This window comes from Desmodus rotundus, chromosome 2 (assembly GCF_022682495.2).
Source record: "Desmodus rotundus isolate HL8 chromosome 2, HLdesRot8A.1, whole genome shotgun sequence".
In the NCBI taxonomy this organism is placed as follows: Eukaryota; Metazoa; Chordata; class Mammalia; order Chiroptera; family Phyllostomidae; genus Desmodus; species Desmodus rotundus.
The window spans coordinates 31,768,779-31,793,974 of NC_071388.1; the positions used below are offsets into that span (position 1 = coordinate 31,768,779).

The 25,196-nt window shown below is 40.3% G+C and overlaps 1 protein-coding gene across 1 annotated transcript; it reads left to right on the forward strand.

Annotated features, from left to right (window-relative positions):
- The first annotated feature begins 6,102 nt into the window (after positions 1-6,102).
- Positions 6,103-17,864, forward strand: LRRIQ4 (leucine rich repeats and IQ motif containing 4). The gene is made up of 5 exons (XM_024561033.2): positions 6,103-7,125; positions 10,577-10,750; positions 12,016-12,154; positions 13,886-14,082; positions 17,712-17,864. The coding sequence occupies exons 1-5, from the start codon at positions 6,103-6,105 to the stop codon at positions 17,862-17,864; spliced, it is 1,686 nt and encodes a 561-aa protein (XP_024416801.2).
- The last annotated feature ends 7,332 nt before the right edge of the window (positions 17,865-25,196 follow it).

Sequence of the window (25,196 nt, forward strand, 5' to 3'; positions counted from 1 at the left end):
ATGGGCTTCCGGCAACTCTGCAGGGAGAGGTTTCCCAGGTTTAGGGGGCACTGCTGTTGGGCTGGGCCGAGACTATAAAGATGATTATGACACAGCCCCATGCCCAAAGTGTGCACACACCTGCGGAGGCCAGGACGGGCAGGACAGGACGTGGAGTTACGGGAGCATAAAGGGACATGTAGATCAGTCTTGTAGAGGGTTGGGGTGCATCAGGGAGGGCTTCTTGGAGAGGGTAACATCCTGACTGGTGGATTGAATCTGCCAGAAGCGGAACTGCTTGGTGCGTGGGTGAGATATGCTGGGGATGTGCAGCTACTTGGGGCCGCCCAGATGAGTACAAAGTGGGAGGACAGGCAGGGCCAGATCCACAGGCAGCCCTGTGCACAGCTGTTACAGAGCAGGGCTTTGGGAGCCCACAGATCTGGAAAAACTGTTGGAGAATGGATTTGACAGATCTTAAGAGTGATGAGGTCTGAAGCAGCTGCAGTAGCCCAGGAGAAATAATAAGGCCTCAGCTAAGACCGGACTTGGGGGAATGAGAAGAAAGGGACAAAACCCAGAGATAGTTACAGGGTAACATGATCAGGATTTTGGTACTTGGACATGCAAGGGAGAAGAGGAAGGAGGGAAGAAGAGGCCTTCTCTTTGGGGTTGCTATGGACCCAAGAGAAGGAAGTCCAGGGCCCTATAGAGGACTCTGGAGCCAGACAGAGACCCTCCAAGTGAAACCAGGCTGTTTATGAACATTGTTCAAAGGTGAAAAAAAAATGTCTGAATTCTCTCTCCCTCGTGCTAGCCCACTAGGCAAGCCCAGATCAGCACTCCGCTGCCAAGAAATTGTCATGCTGGGCAAGGCGAGGGGTCTCTTAAAACCCTGTATCGTCCGCAGATTTTAAACATCACTGGAAATATCACTTCTTCAGGTTAAACATGATGATGATAGAAAACACAATTATGTGCTCTTTTACCCTATGTGCTACCAGCAAAATTGAGAGGTGGTTTGAAATACTAAAGTGTGAGTGCAGGTTCAGTTCAGTTCCCTATGCCTCCCTTAAAGTGTTTTGAGTTAAGAAGATAGGGAAAAGTAAAGAGAAGTTGAGGATTAATTAATTGCTGCTCCAGGGGGAGAGGGATAGTCTTCCAAGGGAGCAAGAAGTGCAGAATCAGACTTTTGTTTTAGAGAGTGACCAATAAGCAGGGTTAGAACAGAATAAACAGAAAAGAGCTGCTTTAACCAGACAATCAGCACTACTCTCCCTAGCTGCCGTAGCCAAACAGAAGCAGTATTTACACAAAAACAAAGCCTGCAATGTCAAAATGCATACTAAACAGATGGTCAAAAAGATAGTGACCACGTGCAAAACTCATTTCCATCAGTACATTTTGTGTTACCCCCAATGATTTCCAGATGGAGGAAGGATGTCGTTGGGGGGGGAACCCCTCCTCTGCAGAATCGCTGAAGGGTAGCTAAGGTCAGGGAGAGAGATGTTGCTGAGCTGAGTTTAAGGAAACTTAAGTGGGTTCATTGGGTGCTTTTTGTGTCAGAGTAACAGTCTAATTTGAATCTGAGCTTTCTAGAAGTCAGAACCAAAGAGAACATGAAGGTATACAATCCCCTGGCTTCAATGAAAGGCATTTATATTTCTCTGGCACCCTATAGTAGGAAAGTTTACTAGGTATATCTTTATATAAGGAACTTAATAGACATATCTTTGACTAGAGTTTTGTAGAAGATCCAGAAATATTTCTCAATTTTTTCTTTTATTGTAACTCTATTTAGAAAGCCAATGGCATGGTGTTTAATTATGATACAAGTTTCTAGGTAAGTTGTTTCCTGAAAATATGGACGTAGAACTCAAAGGATCTACGGAAATATTTAACATCCATTAGCTATTTTTCACAACTATCATGTGGCTGAACTGAGGTGCTAGCAAGTGCTGGCACAGAATAAAATCCTGGTTGATATTCTGACAAGTATCTGAAGTGCTGACTTCCAGTGTTGCTCATACATGAATGTTTAGGTACTGAATATGCAGATGGAAAAATGAGTGCTTTGTTATTTTAAAATTATTTTGGCCCATGGATAAAAAAGTGAGTTTCATTAAAAGTTTACATTCTAATTTTCTGCTGATATGAGAAAGTATGTCAATGATTACTAGTGAAAAAGTGCCCCAAACTCTCCTGCTCGTTATACAAGTAACATTTGAAAAACCAAATTCTAAAAACAAGAAAAAGGGGGGAAAAGGCTTTGTCAATGAGTTGCTAGATCTATAGTTTGATGGTAGGGGTAAGGAATTGAGGGTGAAACATTTTTAAAAGCAGATAAGATGCAACTATTGAGTCTATTTAAAGGAAACAAGCCCTGAGAAGCTATTTCAGATCAATAGTTTGGCCACAGTGCAGGTGGAAGCATGCCCTCAAGTTTCTTGCGTATACAGTGTTTTCCACTGATGTCTGAAGTTTATGTGGAACTTCAGTTCAGTATTAATTGAAAGGAGACAACATTTTTTCAAAGGATTTTATAGTTTCCAAGACATTTTTATCAAAGCAAAGGGTAGTGTTACCTTTACTGATTTTCCAGTCCTAGGCCAATTAAAGCTACTTTTATCTTATCTGTATTAGAGGAAAAAGAGCTCCCAGGTGAAGTTTTAAGTAAAATCTTGAAATAATTTTAACTAAAAATGTAATCAGAGAGAGTCACACACCATATTAACCGCAGGACCCCAATTTTGTCTGTCCAGTTGTGTGTAATTAGACATGAAAACAAAAGTATCAACGCTTGATGTAAAGTTGAGAGGGTTGATCATTTTCCTTAGTGATTTTCTCGGGCATTAAAGTTACATAAGGGTTAATTAGCCCCAGCTTGTGTGGCTCAGCTGGTTAGAGCATTGTTCTACACACCAAAAGGTTGGGGGCTCAGTTCCCTCCCTTGTGGGAGTGATTCTCCAGTTGGGGTGTGTATGGGAGACAACCAATTGGTGTTTCTCTCTATCTCTCCATTCCTCTCTTTAAAAAATCAATAGGCATATTTTTAAAGGGGTAATTATTAAATTGTCCAAACCCTGCACCTTAAAATGATGATGTAACAAGTTATTCCACTTAGAAATGCCACAGTAATATTGGATTGTAACAAGTTAATTTGACCACTTTCGGGTAGCAATTTCTAGGGGAAAAAATAGCCAATAAAATACCCCATTCTTATTTACTGTGGCTGAATTACCGGCAAAGCTATTGCAAATCCTGCTTTACAACCTCTTATTTATTTATTTCTGATATTATTTTGTATTAGTTTAGGTGTACAGCATAGTGATTACACAATCATACACTTCACAAAGTGTTCCCTACAAACTCCTTTTAGTATGTCCACTGATGATATACAATATACATAGCTTTCAGAGGGACACCAAATTGGTTCCAGACACAAAGGGGACATATCTGATTAAGGTGAGATAATATAAATACACATGCTTTCTGACATTCTAGTCAGGTTTCATCATGGAGCAAGATGAATATTAGGAGAAATAAGTTATTGTATGTGTCTGGAAACCCAGACATATTGTGTTAACCCTAATCAGGATGGCTAGTCCCTGCAAATTCCCCCCAGATAACTGTTGGAAGGCTGAGAAAGAAAAATCAAGCCTGAAACTTCACGCCCAAGAAGAATTATTCTAATAAAAACCAGGCTTCTTGTGAACACATGATGCTAAAAACCTGTGTGAGGTTAAGTGAAATTCTCTGCTTCTGCTCCCGCTTCCTACTGTGTTCTGAGAAGAGTCCTTTTATTCACTTTATCTCTAAAACAGGCAGCATAGTGGTGCCTCCTTCTTAGGTTCTGGTGAGAATTACATAAGTTAATTTAAGTAAAGCGTGGAGCACCTAAGTGTTCTGGTGTTACTGGACTAAAGGGGTCCATTTGCCTGCTTGCATCAAAGCCCAATAAAACAAACAGGAGTTTGCAGCCAGGAAACTATGGGTTTGTTATTTGAGGAAATGGTGCCAAGCCTGGAGTCACATGTAAGCTAATGTTCAAAGACCTAGCTCCCTGATGGCTTTCGGGGTATGGAATATATAGGGGGAAATCATTAACCACGGTGGCTAACAGAGCTGGGGTCTCGGGCTCTCCTGATTGGCTGGGGGCAGGGTAGGGTAGACGGCCAGTATGTCCGGTGCTGATGTCAGCCACGGCAGCATCCCGTCTGGGTTCATGAGGCTGTGGTCCCCAGAGTCATCCTGCCTTCATGGGCTGCATCTGAAACACAGCTGAAGTCAAGGTGTTACCTTTAGCTTGACTGAAACTGTGTTTCTGTGGTCAACAGACCTGACTGAGGCTTGTTCTTAAGGCAGTTTGATGCTGACCAGAATCCGATGTCCTAAGGGCTTCACGACTAAGGAAGGGAGTGGACGGATGGAAAAGAGAAAGGGTCATGTTAATGAAATTGAGTTTCTCTGTGTTACACTGGGTGTTCCTTATTTTTATTTATGTTTTCACCTAAGTCTGAATACTGTGGATTACCTAGGAGCCTTCAGCATTTCAGTAGTTTGTATTGAGGAACCTGGAGATGTTATCTTACAGGACTGAACAGTATTAATCTGTCTGATGACCACATGATAAAAAGGCTGCAGACAGCTATTTTTAGTATATTAGTATACTAAATATTAAATTTAGTATATTTAATCAATGGTAAATCTTTTTCTTCATTTAAACAACAGAGAGAAACACCACCCCGGAGCTCCTTTTGAGGGTAGGTATATAGTAACAAGGATCTGAACCACAAAACTCTTATATTGCATGCTGCAGTAATATTAAGTGTGGGGCTGTACCCACATCCCCATCTAGGGACTGGGCCTCTGTGCTAGAGGAGAGGCCCCATACTCAGACGGGAAAGCCCCGCCCCCATGAGTGGAGTCAAAGTTGCTACTACAATTAACCTGGCCATCACCTGTGTCTTCTCTGCCTTCTCCCTTAGGCTTTGTGTGTGTGTGTGTGTGTGTGTGTACTTTAATGATCAAGGACCTAGTCTTCCATAATACAGTATCAACATCTTAGATTTATAGGACTTATAATTCTAGTAAAGTCTGCTAATTTAGTTCTTATTATTTAAGGTTGTCTTTGCAGTCTTATATCTTTTGCATTTTAGAATCAGCTTGTGACTTCTATCAAAAAAAAAGAAAAAAGCTTGCAGAGATTTCGATTGGGATCTCATTGAAACAGAGCAATTTGGAGAGTATTGGCATCTTAACATTATTGAGTGTTCTAATCCATGGACATGATTTATCTTTCCATTTAATTTCTTTCTAGGTTGCAGATTTAATTCATTTCAATTCACTGCAATTTCAAATGTATTGCTTAAGGATTTAAGCCCCTCCCCCCAGTCAGGCTTAGGGATGTAAGACCATGAGAGGACAGGATCTCTCTCTGTTCCTTAGTCCAGCCTGCAGCCTCCCCTAAAGCCATGGAGTTGCCACAGTCTAAGCGGGAAGAACTGACTCTGCACTCGAGGCTCCTCCAGATTCTAATCCGCCATGGCTGTTAAAAGTTTGGCTGGCTTCTCCTTGTCCCTCAAGGTCCTTTGCTTATGTCTGTGGAGGGCTTGCTTCTCCATCTGCCAGTCACCAACTTGAAAATACCTCCAGGCATAAAAGTGCCCACTGGTCTCTACTTATTTAGGAAGGACTAGTCCATCTCGCAAATTTAATTCTTTTGACCTTCTTTTCATCTACAACCGTCTGGTGGTTTTAAGGAAAAAAGTACTATATATTAAAATATTAATTTTTCCTATTGTTTTCTCAGTGTCTTTTGCAAATTTGTACTTCCTACCTGGAATAAAACCAGATAGACTTTTTAAAAACTGAAATTAGATACTTTTTTTTCATATTAGTCAACCTGTTAGGAGAAAAAAGGAGTCTACACTTTAATTCTTCTCCTAACACAAAACACAAAAACTTACATTTTATGTTGTGTCATAATGTCAAGCACTGAATTTAATCAACTAAAGTTTAATTTTGTCTCACTTAAGGATACCAAGTCTGGTGGCAGGTAAACTCTGATTTTTTCTTTTCATACTATTTCAGTTTTGAATATTTGAATTTTTCATCCAAATAATGTCAAATAACATTATGAAATCAGTAGAACAGTCCTCTACAATACATCAGAAATATGACCCACAGCAAATCTCTGATAGAATATTTTTCATGGATGCTTCTAATCAGAACCTGGCTACCATTCCATCGGAGATCTTAGAATTAAAAGATTTAGAAGAAGTGCATCTGGAAAATAACCAGATTGAAGAAATCCCTGAGGATATTCAGTATTTAAAGAATGTCAAAATCCTCTACCTGAACAAGAACAAGCTGAGCAAGCTGTGTCCCCAGTTGACAAAGCTGGGCAACCTGGAGGGCCTGGACCTGAGCGACAACCCCCTCCTCCCCTCCTCCCTTCTGGTCCTCAGCAGCCTCCGCAGGCTGCGCCAGCTCCGCCTCTACCGCACCCACCTGAGTGAGATCCCAGTGGAAATCTGCAAACACCTTCACCACCTCGAGCTGCTCGGACTGTCCGGAAACCACCTGAAATCGCTGCCCATGGAAATCGTGAACCAGACCAAACTGAGGGAGATCTACCTGAAGCAAAATCAGCTGGAAGCTTTCCCTCCGGAGCTCTGTGTCCTCTACAACCTGGAGATCATTGACCTGGATGAGAACAAATTGACGGTCATTCCAGAAGACACTGGGAACCTGACCCAGCTGCGGAAGCTCTACGTGGCCCGTAACGACCTACACTGTCTACCCGAGGCTCTGTGCCAGTGTAGCAAACTGTCGGTGCTGGATTTGTGCCACAACCGGCTCCACTCCATCCCGCACACCCTGGAGGAGCTCTCGGAGATGACGGAGCTGGGGCTGAGCGGGAACCCGCTGGAGAAGGTGCCGCACCTGGTCTGCAGGTGGACCTCGCTGCACCTGCTCTACCTGAGCAACACCGGCCTGCGGGCGCTGCGGCGCTCCTTCTGCCGGCTGGTCAACCTGCGCTTCCTGGATCTCAGTCAGAACCATCTGGAAAGCTGCCCGTCGCACATATGTGTGCTGAAGAACCTGGAGGTGCTGGCGCTGGACGATAATAAAATACGGCAGGTACTGATTCCCTTCCTGGTGTCGCTATGCGCTCCTTCCTGCCCTCAGTCGGAGTGAGTCTGTGTCTACACAAATTCTAACTGACTTTATGCCCAAAGCCCGGCCTCGACAAATATGTCCAGCAAGGTGATCATTTTTACTACTTCCCCCAAATAACAATATTAATTATAAATGGTAGCTAATGTTCATAATATGTATGACAGTCACTGGGCAAAGTGTTTTAGGTGGATTATCTCATTTAATCTTCACGAGGGTTTTTGACATGGGTAATATTATCTTCAATGGTGTATGAGGAAGATGAGGCATAGGAAGCTTAAGTAACTTGTCAAGGCCATACACCTCCAATGATAAAGGCAGGATTCCCACCCAGAGTTTCTGGGCTCCAGGGTCTAAATTCTTAACAAAGACCATCTCCTAACAGGATTTCCTTTAACATCCTATTAACAGGATTTGTGGCATATACAACCTTAGACCTCAGTGGTCCATTAATGGGAAACTGCAAGCACAGCTTTACCCCTAGGGCAATTTGCTCCCGTAAGTGCAGAGTGTTATGTTCAGAAATGTTCATCAGCATTGTTGATAATCATGAAGGAAGGGGAGACCATCTAAATGTCAGTAGAGGAATGAACAAGGATGTTGTAGTATACGTATTAATAAAATGCGACACTATACAATAATTTAAGTAAGCTGGAGCTATAGTTGCCAGTGTGGATAAATCTCGAAATTGTAATGTTGATTAAAAAGTAAAACACCAAATTAGAGAATCCTATGATGCTGCTTATTAATCTTTAATCACACAAAAATACACATGGGACCAAACACAGGCCTGGCTGCCTGCTACAATGAAAGCCAAACCCATGAGACACGCTGGTGAGAAGGAAAGTGGCTTGTTCAGATGCCCACGATCAGAGAGGATGGGGAACTCTTATCTCAAAGCCTATCTAGCATCTCAGTGCAGGCGGAGATTTTTATAAGGAGGGAGAGAAAGCAGAATAAAGAGATCAAGGGAGGGGGTTGAAAAATTCTGTAGGTGCAGAACAGCACAGTCCATTCTGATAAGGACCTAAAAACAGGTCAGGCAATGGTCTGGTGTGCGTCATCCTGGTTTTACATTTGGAGGTCAGCAAATCTGGAGCTGGAATGCCTGAAGGTCAGAGTCTTTATCTTTTGAAATTAGTTCCTAAGATTCTTTTACAAACATGCTGTTTATCTACAAGCTACATATTAGTCAGAGTCAGCATTTACAGAAACAATGTCAGAAGAATGGTGGAGTGAGTTACAATGCTCCACTGTTAAAATTCCCCACTGTTACACTGAGATATGCTAGGTCTGTCCAGAAAGTATCCAGCCATGTAATATGAAAAATAGAGACATTTATTGAAGAAGATACAAGATACAAGAAACACTGTACATAGGACAATAACACCCCAGTCCCCTTCAAAGTAGGCACCTTGGGACCAAAATTCTTCCAGTCACCATCAGCTGCCCCATTGTATTTCCCTGAGTCTCATAGATGGTCTGAAATCTCTTCCCTTTCAAAGGTGACTTTAGTTTTGGGAAAAGTCAAAAGTTGCAGGGCACCAAATCTGGGCTATAGGAGGGCTGAGTCACCTGGGTGATTTGATGTTTCACAAAAAAACTCTGCAGGGGACATGATGCATGATATTGTCATGATGAAGCTGTCAATCACCAGTTGCCCATAGCTTCGGCCTTCTAAATCATCTGAATAGTCAAGCTGAACACAAAATTTGATGCTGTACTTAGTCATTTTGAATGTGATGGCCACACAGCACACATGTTCACTCAATGGCTTCTGTAGCCCCCACTGACTGGTACAGTGAAGTCCTTGTTCTCACATGCACATTCCAGTTCACTCTCCTTGGCTGCCAGGTTACATCGATGTGGCTCAAACTATTCCCATTATATAAACAACAGCTGGACTTTTTCCAGGCAGACCTTGTATAGCTAGGCTTTTTTTTTTTCCTACAAGAAAATCAGCATTTCTAACATAACCAATGGGTAAGTGTGTCACACATTTTAAAAATGATACTTTTCCATGTGGTTCCAGAGGGCCAGAAAGACCTATAGTTGGACATAATAGTGACACTGATTTGGGCTTGAAAAAAGAAGAAAATCTGATGATTAGAGATTTTCATCCAAGGTAATGAGCTTTTCATTCCAGGAGATAGTTTTTAACTGTGGGCTGGATGGTTAGCTATGAAATTTATTCAACCACCATATTAGAAGGTTAGAATAGAGGGCCTTCCAACCCCGAAAGTCTGGGAGTCTGGAAGATGCCTACCTAAAACCCACATGGGGCACACAAGCCTTGGTATTCCCTGGAGGGAAGAAAAAGGACAAGATATAATAGTCTTCATTGTTTGCGTCTGAGAGTTCAATTGAAGTTTCAAAGTTGCTAAGTTACAGCCATAAAAAAAGAATGAAATCTTTCTATATGTGACAGCATGGATGGACCTAGAAAGTATCATGCTAAGTGAAATCAGTTTTACAGAGAAAGACAAATACGATGTTATTTCATTTATATGTGGAATCTAAAGGGCAAAATATATGAACAAACAAAATTGAGATAGACTCATAGATACAGAGATCAGACTGGTGACTGTGGGAGGGGAGTGGGGTCAGGGGGCTGTGTTAAAAGGGTAAAAGGATTAGGAAATACAAATTGGTAGTTATAGAATAGTCATGGGGATGTAAAGTACAGACTAGCAAATATATTTAATAATACTTTAATAACTATGTGCAGCGACAGGTAGTTACTTGAAATATTGGGGGGACCACTCTGTAAAGTATATGACTGTCTAACCACTAGGCTCTGCACCTGACACTAATACATAATAACATTGAATGTAAAAAATACGTAAGTGTAGTTGCAGCTCCAGGGCTGTTGAATGCCACCATGCCGTTCTGCACCCTTGGACTTGGGCAGCACACAAGCTATATGCGGCAGCACCGTTCAGACACTCTATTTCCTGATAAAAAGGTCATAGAACTTGTAAAAAAAAATGCTGAGTTAAAGCCTTTTAGTGTGAGATCATGTCACTAAATTTGTCAGTTCTAATAACTTAATTAATTATGACTACTATAATTGCAATATTACACTAATAACTTTAGTCCTTTTTTCAGTAGTGTCAAGCGTTTGCTACACTACAGTTCAAAAATTTGCTATAAAGGCTAAAAATTGCCCCAATTTAAAACAGTGCATAAAAGTGAAGAGCAGAGAAGCTCAGGGAAAAAGTAGAACTCCAGACTTCAGATCTACAAATATAAATACTATCTATGCAGACATATATGCAAACTTGTCATATGTAGAAATTGCTAAATTGCTCTATTTTTTGTTTAAAAAATCCACCTCAAAACTAAAAGCCCAATTTATTTTCTTACTGTTAAAACTAATCGTGACCTGAAACTTATTTTTTCTGAATACTTCTAGTTACCTTCAGACTTCGGCTCACTTTCAAAATTGAAGACACTTGGGTTAACTGGGAATCAGTTCCTTTCGTTTCCAGAAGAAATCTTTTCTTTAGAGTCTTTAGAGAAATTATACATTGGGCAAGATCAGGGAGCCAAGCTCCCTTATGTGCCAGATCACATTAGGAAACTACAGGTAAGCATCCCCAAAGTAGCAGTTGAAGAACTACATGCCTACTGATTCTTAAGTTGGCTGATATTGAGAAAATATGGTGGTGTCCCCAAAGGCTATGTCTGGAATCAACCATAGTAGATTTCCAGCTCCAGACAGGCAGTCATTATCATACCTTGAAGCTTCCATTGTCTTCCTGAACACCCCCCAGATTTATACCCTAAGAACATTTTGTTGTGATTGCTTTTGGGTATGTCATGCTATATTTCTTTCCACTGTGTGGTTTGTCATGTTTTATTTGCATAAATTGAATGATACTGCTTTTCACTTAGTTTCCACTTTTTTATAAGTTGCCCCTGAGAGTTGTATTATTTTGAAGTTCAAATATCACACAGGTGACATGACTGGGAGCCTGCATTTTGGATGGGGCAATGAGACCTCCCACCCTACAGGGTAGAAGGCCAATCACGGTCTATTTCACTACTGTACCAGGTTCGCTGAAGATGGGTAACCCGCACAGTACCGAATCCTAGCAAAGCAACAAGATAACTTCATTCAAAGTAACCATACCAGTTTGTCTTTACCTATATGCGCACTTTAAAGAATTGTTGTTTTTTTCATGCTCCTGGTACTACACTCTTAATACTGATATAGTAAGGGTGGGCCACACATTATCCCTGGTCATTAAACTGAGCAATGGTATGTATGACACAGATACTTCCCACCCGTGACACAGGGTTCCTATCCCTAATTCTCCATTCCTCTGCTCTATGTTCAGAACTCCGTTCATCAGCTTACTCCTGGTATATGTCATACCACACTCTGTGAAATCTTGGGGTGAAATATAAACAAATTTTTGCCCAGTAAATTTGAAAGTAGTTAACTTATTATCTGTACATTTGGCTACTTCCACTTGGGCAATGGATTGATAGTTGAGCAATTTACACTTCTGAGGCTAATTATCATCTGAGGTAATTAGCTATTGAAAGGGAGCAAATGATGTATGTAGTTAAATAATCCAAATTATTTTTCCATTAAGTTCTCGTGAAACAAATAAACACTAGATTCCCATGTTCCCTTTTCCCTACATAAATGGGAGCCATATCTAATGGCTTAACTCAAAAATAACTTTATTTTTTGATGATGGTTCTTTACATGTTTTTTTTTTCCTTTATTGTAACACATAATAACTCTCATTGAAAAACCTTGGGAACTCACAGGTGATTCTAGTTCTGATGTCATTTTTCAGTGTAAGGATCATTGTGATATATACTGTCATATTATTTCAGAATCTCAAAGAGCTGTATATTGAGAACAACCATCTGGAGTACTTGCCAGCAGCCTTGGGGTCAATGCCTAACCTGGAAATTCTCGATTGCCGCCACAATCTGCTTAAGCAACTTCCGGATTCCATCTGCCAAGCACAAGGTGAAGAATCTTAGTAGGTCCACAGCCTAGCAGAGTTTGAGGCCAGCATTTTCCATGATGAACACTTCTTTGCTAGTGTTTAGAGAGGTTGGACGTTCTTTTTTTTTTTTTTTACATTTAAGTAATTTTCTTCTTTATTTGTATAGCCTAGATTTTTTTTAATTTTTATTGTTATTCATAACAGTTGTATGCCTTTTCTCCCCATCCCTCCACCCCACCCCAGCTGAATCCACCTCCCTCCCCCACCTCCACCCTCCCCCTTCGTTTTGTCCATGTGTCCTTTATAGTAGTTCCTGTAATCCCCTCCTCCCACTCCCCCCCCCTGGCTATTGTTAGATTGTTCATAACTTCAGTGTCTCTGGTTACATTTTGTTTGCTTTTTTCTTCTATTGATTATGTTCCAGTTAAAGGTGAGATCATATGGTATTTGTCCCTCACCGCCTGGCTTATTTCACTTAGCATAATGCTCTCCAGTTTCATCCATGCTGTTGCAAAGGGTATAAGCTCCTTCTTTCTCTCTGCTGCGTAGAATTCCATTGTGTAAATATACCACAGTTTTTGGATCCACTCGTTTGCTGATGGGCTCTTAGGTTGCTTCCAGTACTTGGCTATTGTAAATTGTGCTGCTATGAACATTGGGGTGCACAGGTTCTTTTGGATTGGTGTTTCAGGGTTCTTAGGGTATAATCCCAGCAGTGGAATTGCTGGGTCAAAGGGCAGTTCCATTTTTAGTTTTCTGAGGAAATTCCATACTGTTTTCCACAGTGGCCTCACCAGTCTGCATTCCCACCAACAGTGCACTAGGGTGAGGTTGGACGTTCTTGCAGGGCTCACCTGTGATGTGGGGAAGGTCAAGTGCCTGACTAGTAGAGCTAAGAGCCTCATAAAGGAGGATTATTTATTGGGAATTGAAAATAAAAGTAAATAGCAACTACTAAGAAAATCAGCATTCACCCATGTAATCATTATGCCACTGACAATAATCTACTGAGCATCTACCCCATGCCAGAATTGGGAGTTGTGGTGCTACAGTAAATTCACATTAGGTCCCTCAGTCACTTGAAACAAAGGGAAAGTGTTGAATCAGAGTGGTGATATCAGCAAGGGGCCGGAGCTTTTGGAGCTACATGATTGACATGAAAAGTCATATACGATTCACATTTAAACACTCAAACATTTTCCACTGGGCTAACCCATGATTTGCACATCCATTAATCTGTTCATTTATTTAATAAGCTTTTGCTGAGCTCCTACCTGGGCCAGATTTAAAAAAAAAAAAAATTTCTCCATAGTGTGCTGAATTTTCAGGTTTATAGATGTGTTCCCAAATGATGACTGTTCTTTTTTAATGAAAGGAGGGTGAAGAAATATGAGTGGAAGCTGTTACCTACCCACAAGATATTGAAAGGTTAGGGGTTAGGGGTGGGCGTGCAGTACTCCTTAGTAATGCTCCTGACCATACATTTTTATCCTGTCCCTGGAGGAATGAAGTGTTCTCAAAATATTTCAGTGTTTACTCTGTTCCTGTCTCTCACTCTTGATTACACTAGCTCCCACAACTTGGACTTGCTTTAAAGAAAAGAGAACTTGCGTTCGCCACATGGGATCTGATGTCTCTCGTGACATGGTGCAATAGGAAACAAACATTTCTAAGTGACTGGACTAAAGAACTCATGTTTTAATCTTGCCTCTTTTTAAAGACAAACCCATCATTTAAACAAATTGTTTCAGCTTTGAAAGAGTTACTGCTGGAGGACAACTTGCTCACTCAACTTCCGGAGGATTTAGATTGTCTAGTGAATCTACAGGCGTTGACACTGATGGGCAATCCCATGGAAGAACCCCCAACAGAAGTGTGCACCGAAGGCAAAGAGGCTGTATTCACATACCTTAAGGAGAAAAGAGATATGAAAGTAGTAGCCACAAAGGTAAAATCAGCAAAACTTCTGGATAATATATTCATAGTTGCTTTGGAGAGGGGTTCGTGTTGCCTGCATCACAGATTATCCAATGAGGCTGCTCTGGGCACATCTACTCCTTGTCCTCAAGGGTAGAGACTCGTTTCCTTACCCAGGGCTAAGCAAGAGAATTTTGAACATCATCCTGGTGGTTTTGTCTTTTATGTTCCTTATGTCCTTGTCAGATAAGAAGCCAATAATCAGGCAAAAGAACTGAAATTCCAAATCCTAAAATGACCTAAAATCCTTAGGCTATTCACTGGAGTGAACAACTGGTATTAACAAAGTCAGTCAGATACATCTGAAAAATCAGAAATGAAAGCATCCTGGAGCAGAGGTCTTGAGACCAGAGTCCAGCTCTGCCACTAACTAGGATCAAAGAGCTAAGAGCCCTGTCTCTCTCCTTCTTGCCCACCAAGTTCTGGAGACATAGGGCACCTCAGACAGACCAGGGTTGTGTCCACTTCAGTCAACATTCAGTATTCTCTGTTCAACTGATCCAAGCCCTCTTCTCACACCCCCACTTCCACACCTGCTCCCTTAGAACACACCTTCCACCCAGCAGTCAGACTGGTGCTGTCACAACATGGGCGGACCAGCCTTCCTCTACTGAAGTTGACCGCTTTCCATTCTCCCTGAGATTAAACTCAGGCAATATAACCTACCAAAACCACATGATTTTAATAAATCAAAGTAATACCTGAGCTACAACACAAAGGAGAAAGAAAAGTAATTTATATTAAAATATTTATGAAAATATTTATTTTGAATATATATATATGTATGTGTATATATATATATATATATATATATATATATATATATATATATATACTCAGGAATGACTGCACTGGAAGAATAAAAATAACTTTTTTTTCCTAAAAGCATTTTTGAAAACCCATATACCTTCCTGTACATTTTTAAATTGGTATTTAAATTTTTTTGCCACTGGGTTTAAATCATTGCAAAAGATATACTTTCCAGTGAGTTTTAAATATTGATATTTTCAAACAGAGCTCTTAAATCAATATTTTAAGTGTATCCAATGGAATATAAATGTCATTTTGAGTTGATATGTCAGTCAACATCAGTTTACAAAATACTTGAACAAGCTCTTAGTTTACAGGCAGAAATTTTGTCACATTCTTTTCTTCTTGAACATGTATTTTCATTCCATTTTCCCCTCAGAATTGATCTTAATGTTTGTGTGTGTGTGTGTGTGTGTTGTTTGTCTTAAGGTTTAGCTTAAGATAAAATATACATTTTATTAGTCATATATAATTTTAAGTCATTTATACATTACCTTTCAAAGTTCTTGGCAAAAAAATATTTTATGTAAACTAAATTTTAAAATTAAATTTTTTTGTGACCATAGTGTTTTTAATATTCTGGATTATTACATTTTATTAGTCATATTATAATTACTAGTAGTATAAAATTGACCAAGACAATATAACATCTCTTACATATTTTGATGTTTAATTATTTGACCTATAGGATTTTTGTGAAGTACAGACACCAATGAGAGAAACTTTCTCACACGGTTTATGGGCCCTCACATAAGGACACACAAGGATTACTTATTGCTAGAATGAGACAGGGCCTGGCATCAGTTCTACATCAGTTCTATGCCTGTTTTTCATTTTACAGATGAAGTGCTGAGAAACCTGGTTCACATAAATAAGTTGATAAGAATGGAAGAAGGGTTTTTTTTGCCTACATTTTGTTTTAAATGGCAATGCATTACACGTCTCCTGGACTTTTCGCAGATTTATGCTCCCCCAAATCAGATAACAGGCTCTTAGTAGACAAATCAATGGGTCTACCTTCAAGTTTCTTGAAGGCAAAGAGTTGGAAGGCAAAGGGATTGGTTACCTTGTTCTTAGGGCCAAAATCAATAATACTATTTTGAATTGTCCCTTTTTGGGGAGTCCAGGGCAACACCCCCTAGTCAGATGCAGGTGGATGACAGGTGTGCCAGAGGGACAGCTGTGAAGAGGGAGGTGGGAGTGGAGAGTCAGCAGTTGTGTTCCTAGGCAGGTACCTTTTAGGAAAGGGCACATACGGAAGTTGACATTTGGAAACGGATTGCCTCCAAAGAATGTGAGCCCGCATGCACACCCTTGGGAAGTCTTGGTGGATCAGGGTGCATGCCACACAATCGAAGACTACCCAACCTTCAAACAAAAAGCCCTGTAAATTTTCAGAATGCCTCTAGAGGGCAATACTGTTCCCTTGAACAATCACCACCTTAACTGATCTGCCCCTTTCACTCCCCTTCTCATCTTTCCCATTTTTACTTTACTTGAGTCACAAACAGGGTCCTTGGCCATTTCCAACATCCAAGCATGCTCCTGCTTCAGGGTCTCACCTCGGGCTCCTCCTGCCCAGAGACACTTCCCCCTGATTCGGATGATACTCTGCCCTCATTTAGTTGAGTCTCTGCTCAAATATCCTCATACCTGCCCTTAATCCACCTTATACAGAACACCATACCCCCACTGTACTCATTCATCCATTCAACAAATATTTATTGAGGTTCCTCTAGTGCCAGGCACTGTTCTAGGCACTGGAAATACATCATGGAACAAACACAAAAATTGCTGTCCTCATATTGCTTGAAGCCTAGTGTGATGGGAATAAAAACATGCAATATAAAACCCTAAATTATAGACTGTGTTAGAAAGTGTAAAGTGGTACTGGAGAAAAGTTCAAGCTGAGGGGAACTGAGATTGTCAGACACCGTGTGGGTATGTGTTGTGGGATTTTAATTTACTTTTTAAGCTTTTACTTATTTATTTTTAGAGAGAGGGAAAGGGAGGGAGAAAGAGAGGGAGCGAAACATGGATGTGTGAGAGAAACATTGTTCAGTTGCCTCTCGTGGGCCCCCAGCTGGGGACCTGGCCCACAACCCAAGTATGTGCCCTGACTGAGAATTGAACTAGCAACATCTTGGTTCACAGGCCGGCGCCCAGCCCACTGAGCCACACCAGCCAGGGCATAGGATTTTAATTTAAATGGATAGTCAAGGTAGACCTCATTGTAAAAATGACTGCCTTAGTTAGCTCAGGCTATCATAACAACAGACCATAGACTGAGTGGCTTAAACAACAGAAATTAATTTTCTTATACTTCTGGGTGCTAAAGGCTCAAAGAGTCTTACTACTGGAGGAGGGATGTTCCTGCGTAGGTGGGAGGGAGTAAGATCAAGTGAGGGGACAGGGGAGGGCTGGCTGCAATGGGCACAAGTTGAAGGCACCCCCGATTCCCCTTCCTTGCACTGTCATCTCCAGGGCACTTTACACATTCATGCATTTATAGTTTATTGTCTCTTCCCCTCCCTGGAATGTGAACTCCACAGAGTCAGTGACATTGGTATTTAACTGCCATTTGCCCAAGGTTTAGAACAGTGCTTAGCGCATAAAAGCACTGAGAACTTTTTTTTTAGTTCATGGATGACTGGTCAATTGAGAAAGAGAAAATAAGGTTTAGAGTTCTAATCACATTCCATTTTCCACATCTTTAAGAACAAAGAGATGTAACCTTCCCCAGTTCGTAGCGATACCCACTGATGCTATTTGGCTTTGTCTCATTTCCAGATTCAGGCATGGTGGCGTGGAATTATGGTACGGAAAGGATTGGGGAAATTTGATGAACTGTTAAAATTACGAAAGAAAGGAAAGACTTCTCCAAAAGATAAGAAAGGAAAGAAGGATGCAAAAGGAAAACCTGTAAAGGAAAAGAAGAAATAATTTTGTGTATGAATGATGTGGTAATGAACCCTGATGGATTAAGGAGGCAAAATATATAGGACTTAGATGCCTACCACACTAAAATTATTCTAGAATTATGACCATGTATAAAAAATAGAAACTTACTGTTACTGAAATACTTGTGACCAAATGATGTGAAGCCTAGGAATTGCTTCCTAATACTATCAGGGAGAAGTAAATGTGGGAGATCCAAATAAAACAAGATTGGCCATAAACTGATCATTGCAGATGCATCTGACTGGCACGTGGCGGTTTGTTGAGTACTCTACTTTTAAAAACTTTTAATTTTGAAATAATTATATATTCATGAGATATTCCAAAGAAATGTGCAGAGAGGCCCGTGTGCCCTTTACCCTGCCTCAGTGCTGACATCTTGCGTAACTATCACACAGTAGTACGATCAGAAAATGTGCATGGTGCCAACAAGAGAACTTACTCAGGCCCACCAGTTATACACACACTCACTTATATGTGCGTGTGGGCAGTGGTGTCACATGCAGCTTCGTGTAGACACCGCCGCAATCAAGATACAGAATTGTTCCGTCACCACAGCTCTTCACTGTGGTTTTGTTTCTGTTTTTTGTTTTCTGTTGTTTTTCTTTTTAGGTACATCTACCACCTCTCCTCTCTCAATCCTTAAGCCATTCTCTGTCTCTGTAATTTTGGTATTTCAAGAATATAATATAAACAGAATCATATACGTAGCCTTGAGAAATCAGCTTACTGACATCCAGCGTGGTCAAAGCGAATGCTGCTTCTGTGCTCTTGGTGAAAGCATTCCAGTTCTTCCTCCAGAGAAGGTGGGAGGATCCATCTTTTCATTCCTATTTCAGCGATCTCTGGAAGTCTGGTCACAGCGCATAACAGGTGCCTAAACCATTGTCCGCAGTCTTGAACAGTTGATGGCCGAAGGCTGATATCCAGCTCAGTTAATTCTTTGAAGAGTCACACGTTTTGGCAGAAGACAGCCCATCCTGCATCACACACACTGTCGTTGAAGCTCAGGTGGAGCTTCTGCCGCCTAGCCAAATGACCTGTCGTATTACTGATGCTGAAAGACAAAATCACTATAAATGCTAAAATGCAAGAATACTTTCTCTCCTGGTTGTTTCCCACTTTCAATAACACAACACAGTGGCTCCAAGATTAGTAACGACAAGATTGGTAATTAGTAATGATTTGTTATTCACTAGCAGCTTTATTTAGGGCATCTGCAATTACTTTTGTAACAGATTTCCTTTCTGGGCAGCCCACGTACAACTTGAAAATGGATTTTTTTTCTCTTACTAAATCCCAACCCAAAGAATTTGAGGGGTGGGGGTCAAGTTCCTGCTCTTTACTCCACTGGGGGCCTAGCTCTTCTTGCAGAATTTCTCTAATTAAATGTGAGAAACAATGGTTCATCTGCTTCAGCTGAGGACCATTAGTAAACAGTCTTCCTGTTGTTTAATACTGCTTAATTGTTCATTGATCATTCATTCGGTCATTCTTTATTCACTGATTGTTTAATTGAGCACATTCCATGTGTAAAATTTACCTGGATAATTTCTAATCCCACTGAGAGACTCTCTAATACACAATTTTCCCTTTGAACAGCACGTATCACCATACTACCTACAATGATACTTAATAAATGATCATTAATGATGAAGCTAAGAGAATATAACAACTTCAGCCAGGGTAAACAGTATATGCTTTCCTTTACAGTCAAAAATCAAAATAGATTATAGAGCTGAGAGGAGTGGTGTAATGTCTCAGAGTTGCAAGGGTCCTTGGAGGTCTCCTCACTCAAGCCCCAGATGGATGATCAGAGAAGAACCCCTTTCACAGCTTCTCTAGGGTGTGACCAGCCCAATTCTACCTGAAGCACCTGGTTAGGTTGCCCCACAGAGGGAAGCAGCTCTCAGCAGGAGGACGCCCTTCCCCTGGCCCCCGACCTGCCCTTCTGGCGGCTCGCCCCGTCCCGTCGTTCACTGCAGCCTGCCTGAACCCTCAGCTCCTCCTCGTGCTAGCCCTGCAGCGCTGGACAACAGTCAGGTGCCCTCAAATTTTCCCCCTTTAGCACTAAACATCCTTGTTTTTCCGATCATTTCTTATACGGCATGGCTGCCTGACGAAGCGGGATGCTCCATTCCCACTACTTTCATTTGTGACTCGCTCCATTCCACAGCGCACTTGCCGGTGTAGTAGCAGCGTGTACACTCTACGGTTGCACTAGTGCCTAGACGCCCGCGTCCCTGTGTTTCTTCCTTTCTGTCATTGAGCAGCATCGCTCACCACGTTCTCAAGACCTAAGTAAGTGTGGAAGACAATGTGCATGCTTTCTCTCTGTAGAAAATTTTCTATTATGGAAATTTTTGAAACATACCAAAAGTTGACAGATTAGGAGAGTGAACCCCCAAGGCCCTATCACTCAGTCTCAACATTTGTCTTCATTACACCAATCTGGGCTCAGCTAGTCCCCTCCTCTCTACTTTGTTCTTTTTTTTAGTATTTTCAAGCATCATTTCACCTTTCCTATATATTGTTTAAATGTTCCAATCATGTGAGTGCTCTATTTATTATATTTTAGAATTTTATATCTTTATATATTTTTAAATCTGTGTAATTAGATCATAGGCCATGGAAATACTTTTTTTTATAGTTTATGGAAAAAATGCTGTTATTTATAAAAGAAAAAAACATAAGCTACTAGTGATTAAAAAATCTTAAAGAATGTTTCTGCTAGAAATAATAAAAGCAATATAAAAGTGACAATGATAAAAACCACACATAGTAATACATATTACTGGGTAAACATTTTTATAAGGAAAAAATTCCCTTGACAAAATGTAAAAGTATAAATTTGATCTGAGGAAAAATACTGGTAGTAAAAATTAAAAAACATATCATGGTTGAGCTATGATTAATAAAATTTGATGCAGACAAAAAAATTGAAGAAGCAAATTTTAATTACAGACCTTAAATGAAATAACTTATATGTGTGTAATGGTGTCCAATTCAAGCACAAAATTAAAGAATGAAACCAAAAGCTGATTCTTTGAGAAGGTGTTCACACTGATTAACTTTCATGGTTGTCAGAATTCTCTGGTGGCCCCAAGACTTACACTCCAATCCCCAGGGCAGTGGATGTAATGGATTTCACTCCCACGGTTAGGTTTTGCTATATGGCACAGTCGATTTTAAGAAATGTAGATTATCCAGGTGGGTTTAACTTGATGACATGAGCCCTTTAAAAGCAAAGACATTTCTCCAGCTGGTAGCAGGAGAGAACGGAGGTCACAGAAAATGTCAGAAAGGTTTGAAGTGTGAGAAGCACTGACACCCTGCTGCTTAAAGATCAGGGGCCATGGCACCTTTAACTGGAACATAATCAATAGAAGAAAAAAGCAAACAAAATATAACCAGAGACATTGATGTTAAGAACAATCTAACAATAGCTAGAGGGGAGTGGGGAAGGGACAGTGGGAAGAGGGGATTACAGGAACTACTATAAAGGACACATGGACAAAACCAAGGGGGAGGGTGGAGGTGGGAGAGGGAGGTGGGTTCAGCTGGGGTGGGGTGGAGGGATGGGGAGAAAAGGCATACAACTGTAATTGAATAACAATAAAAATTTTAAAAATAAAAAAATAATAATAATAAAAAAAGATCAGGGGCCATGTACTGAGGAATGGCCTCCCATAGCTGAGAGCTAGCAAGGAAATGGGAACCTTAGTCCTGTAGCTTCAAGGAACTGAATTCTGCCAACAATAAGAATGATCTTGAGAGTGGATTCATCCCCAGCCTTCAGATGAGAACTCAGCCTGCCTGACACCTTGATTTCAGCCTTGTGACACCATATGTGGAGAACCCAGACAAGCTGTGCCAGCCTTCTCACCTACAGAACTGTGAGCAAATAAGTGGGTATTGTTTTTTAAGCCACAAATTAGTTTGTTACACTGCAACACAAAACTAATACATCTTTAGTCAGATTAGCCAGGAAAAAAGAAATATGAAAACGCAAATGACCAATATCAGGAATGTGAGAGGGGGTATCACTACAGACATTAAAAGTATAATAAGAGAACAACTTCATTTCCATAAATTCAACAAGCTTGATGAAATGGGCCAATTTCTTAAAAGACATGAATCACCAACATTCAATTAAGAAAAGATAAATAGTCCTGTATCTATTTAAAAAAAATATTTTTTATCCTCACCTGAAGACATTTTTTTCATTGCTTTTAAAGAGAGAGGAAGGGGGAGACAGAGATGTGGGAGGGAGATGTCGATCGGTCACCCTCTTGTACGTGCCAGACAGAGAATCGAACCTAAAACCTTCTGGTCTACAGGATGGCACTCTAACCAACTGAGCCACGCTGGCCAGGGCTCTATTTTTAAATTACATTTTTAATTTAAAATTTCTCACAAAGAAAACTCTAAGTTTAGATAGGGTCAATGGAGAGTTCTGTGAAATAGTTAAGGAAAAAAATAATACCAATTCTACATAATCTTTCAGGGAGATACCAGAGGCAGGAACACTTGCCGACTCATTTTATGAGGCATCATTACCCTGACACCAACGATACATGGAGACATTACAAGGCTGTCATCTCTCATGAACACAGCCACATCCTCAACAAAGATGTAGAAAAGATAATACATCACAACCCAGGGGGGCTTATACTAGAAACATAAGACTGATTCAACATTTGAAAATTAATTATTTTTATTCACCATAATAACAAACTAAAGAAAAAAAATGCTCATCTTAATAGATGAAGAAAAGGCATTTAAGAAGATTTCTTTTTAAAACAATTTTTTAGATTTTATTTATTTTTAGAGAAGGGGGAAGGGAGGGAGAAAGAGGGAAGAGAAACATTGATGTGAGTAAGAAACATCAATTGGTTGCTTCTTGCATGCACCCCAACTGGGGACCGAACCTGCAACCCAGGCTTGTGCCCTGATGGGAAAGTGAACAGGGGACCTTTCACTTTGTGGGACAATGTCCAACCAACTGAGCTGCACTGGTCAGGGCAAGATTTATCTTTAATTCATTATAAGAACTCTTGCTACATTAGTATTCCTTTACCTGATAAGGGCACACCTATTTAAAAACCTATAGCTAACAACACACTTAGTAGTGAAAGACTAAATCCTTCCCCCTAATATTGGGAACAAGGCAAAATGTCTGCTCTCATTACATTCAACATCTACTGGAAATTCTAGCCCATTAAACAACCAGGAAAAAGGATCAAATGATATACAGCCTGGAAAAGGAGAGGTAAAACTGTTTCTAATTATAGAAGACATGTAGAAAATCCTATAGTGTCTACAAGAAAAAAAAATCTCATAGAACTAATAGATGAGTTTAGCAAGGCTACAGTAGAAAATGTCATACAAAAATCAATTGCATATCTATATATATACTACATCAATGACCAACTGGGAATCAAGATTCTAAAATAGCACCTTTTATAATAGTACCTTTATAAAAGAATAAAATATTCAGATATAAACTTAACAAAATATGTACAGGATCTATATGGTAGAAACTGCAAAACACCAATGAAAGAAATCAAAAAGAACCTAAATAAAAACAGGGTTATACTGTGTTCATAGGTTGGAATGCTCATTATAGTGAAGATGTCATTTCTCCCAAACTTATCTATAGACTCAGTGCACTCCCAATCAAAATGGTGGCAGGAATTTTTGTAGATATCGACAAGCTGATCCTAAAATTTATATGGAAATGTCAAAGAACTAAAATAACCAAAACAGTTTTGCAAAAGAACAAAGTCAGAATACTCCTACCACCTAATTTCACATCTTCCTATAAAGCTTCAGTAACCAAGACACCATGGTATCGGCAAAACAGTAGATAAATAGATCAGTGGAAGAGACTGGACAGACCAGAAATAGACCCTCACAAATATGGCCAAATGATTTTTAACAAAAATGCAAAGGCAATTCAATGAACAAAAGAGAGTCTTTTCAACTAATGTTGCTCGAATAACTGAGCAGTCATAGGCAAAAACAACTTTGGTCCATATCTTACGCCTTGTACAAAATAACTCTAAATGAATAACAAGTCAAAATGTAAATAAGCACTTGTAGAATATAGAAAAATTCATTGAGAACTTGTGTTTTGCAAAAAGCTCTAAGATGCAACACAGAAAGCTCTATTCATCAAATTAACAATTCGATAATCTTCAACAAAACTGAAAGTTTTACTCTGCAAGACACTGTTAAGAGAATGAGAAGACAAGCTATAGAATCAGAGAAAACATTTGCAAAGTACACATCTGATAAAGGACTTGTAAAATCTAAAGAACTCATCAATCCAACTTCTAAATTTAGGCAAAAGATTAGAACAGATACTTGACCAAGGAATACATACAGCTGACAAATAACTACATAAAAAAATGCTCACCATCATTAGTCATTAGGGAAATGCAAATTAAAGTCACAGTGCTTTGTCCTCAACTTCTAATTATAATGTTTTACCATAGAATTTGTTTTCAAAACAAATTTGCCCCGACTAGACTGAAATATCAGAAAACAATGTGAGCATAACACAAATTTTTTGTTTGCTTGTGTGTAATCTGTCCACAGGGAACACTAAGTGAACACACAGAACTGTGTGCAGCTGTGCCAAGCCAGGCATAGGAGTAAACAAAATCCCCATCCCCACACCCACACCCACCTCACAAGGACAATGAGCCTCACCCACCCACATCCGGGTTCAAACTTTCCATCTGGTCAGATAATCCTTCCACCCCTTAAAATAACTCACAAGCTGCAACCCAACGCTTCGCAGTCCTGAGCCTTTGCCTCTTCAATTTCCCCCTTCCTCTCAGCCAGTTTTGTCCTGTTCTTCTCTGTCCTCTTTTTCTCCCTCTTTCCCTGTCTCTCTCTGTTCTTTTCCTCTAGCATACAGGCCGTTGGGTGTAGGACAGAGAGGTAAGCCAGTGAGAGTGCCATCTCCCACAAACCTTAATCCTTTTTCAAGATAAAATGCCCCATTTGCTGTAGTAGTTATGTACTTCTTAGTCACTTTACACAGATAAACCTTACTACCATTTTTATTAGTTGCATATTTTTTTAAATGTGTCACTGATGAAGTTTCTGAGTCTTGTGCTCCTAACTACAAGCCCTATAAACTATAGGGTTACCATTGTGTGATTTTTGCATAGCGCATGACTTTTTAGGCACACATGTCATGTTAGAGCAGAACTGACTGCATGCGCACAGAGGACACAGGTGCAACTAGCTGAAGTGACTGTTCTGGACCCTTTATTTGGAGTGGTGCTCACTGCTTCAGAGACT

Excerpts from the sequence above, each read along its gene's own strand:
- LRRIQ4 (XM_024561033.2), top strand. The coding sequence starts at position 6,103 with ATGTCAAATAACATTATGAAATCAGTAGAACAGTCCTCTACAATACAT. Across the intron at positions 10,751-12,015 it reads ATCACATTAGGAAACTACAG|AATCTCAAAGAGCTGTATAT; the intron begins GTAAGCATCCCC and ends ATATTATTTCAG. Across the intron at positions 12,155-13,885 it reads TTCCATCTGCCAAGCACAAG|CTTTGAAAGAGTTACTGCTG; the intron begins GTGAAGAATCTT and ends AAATTGTTTCAG.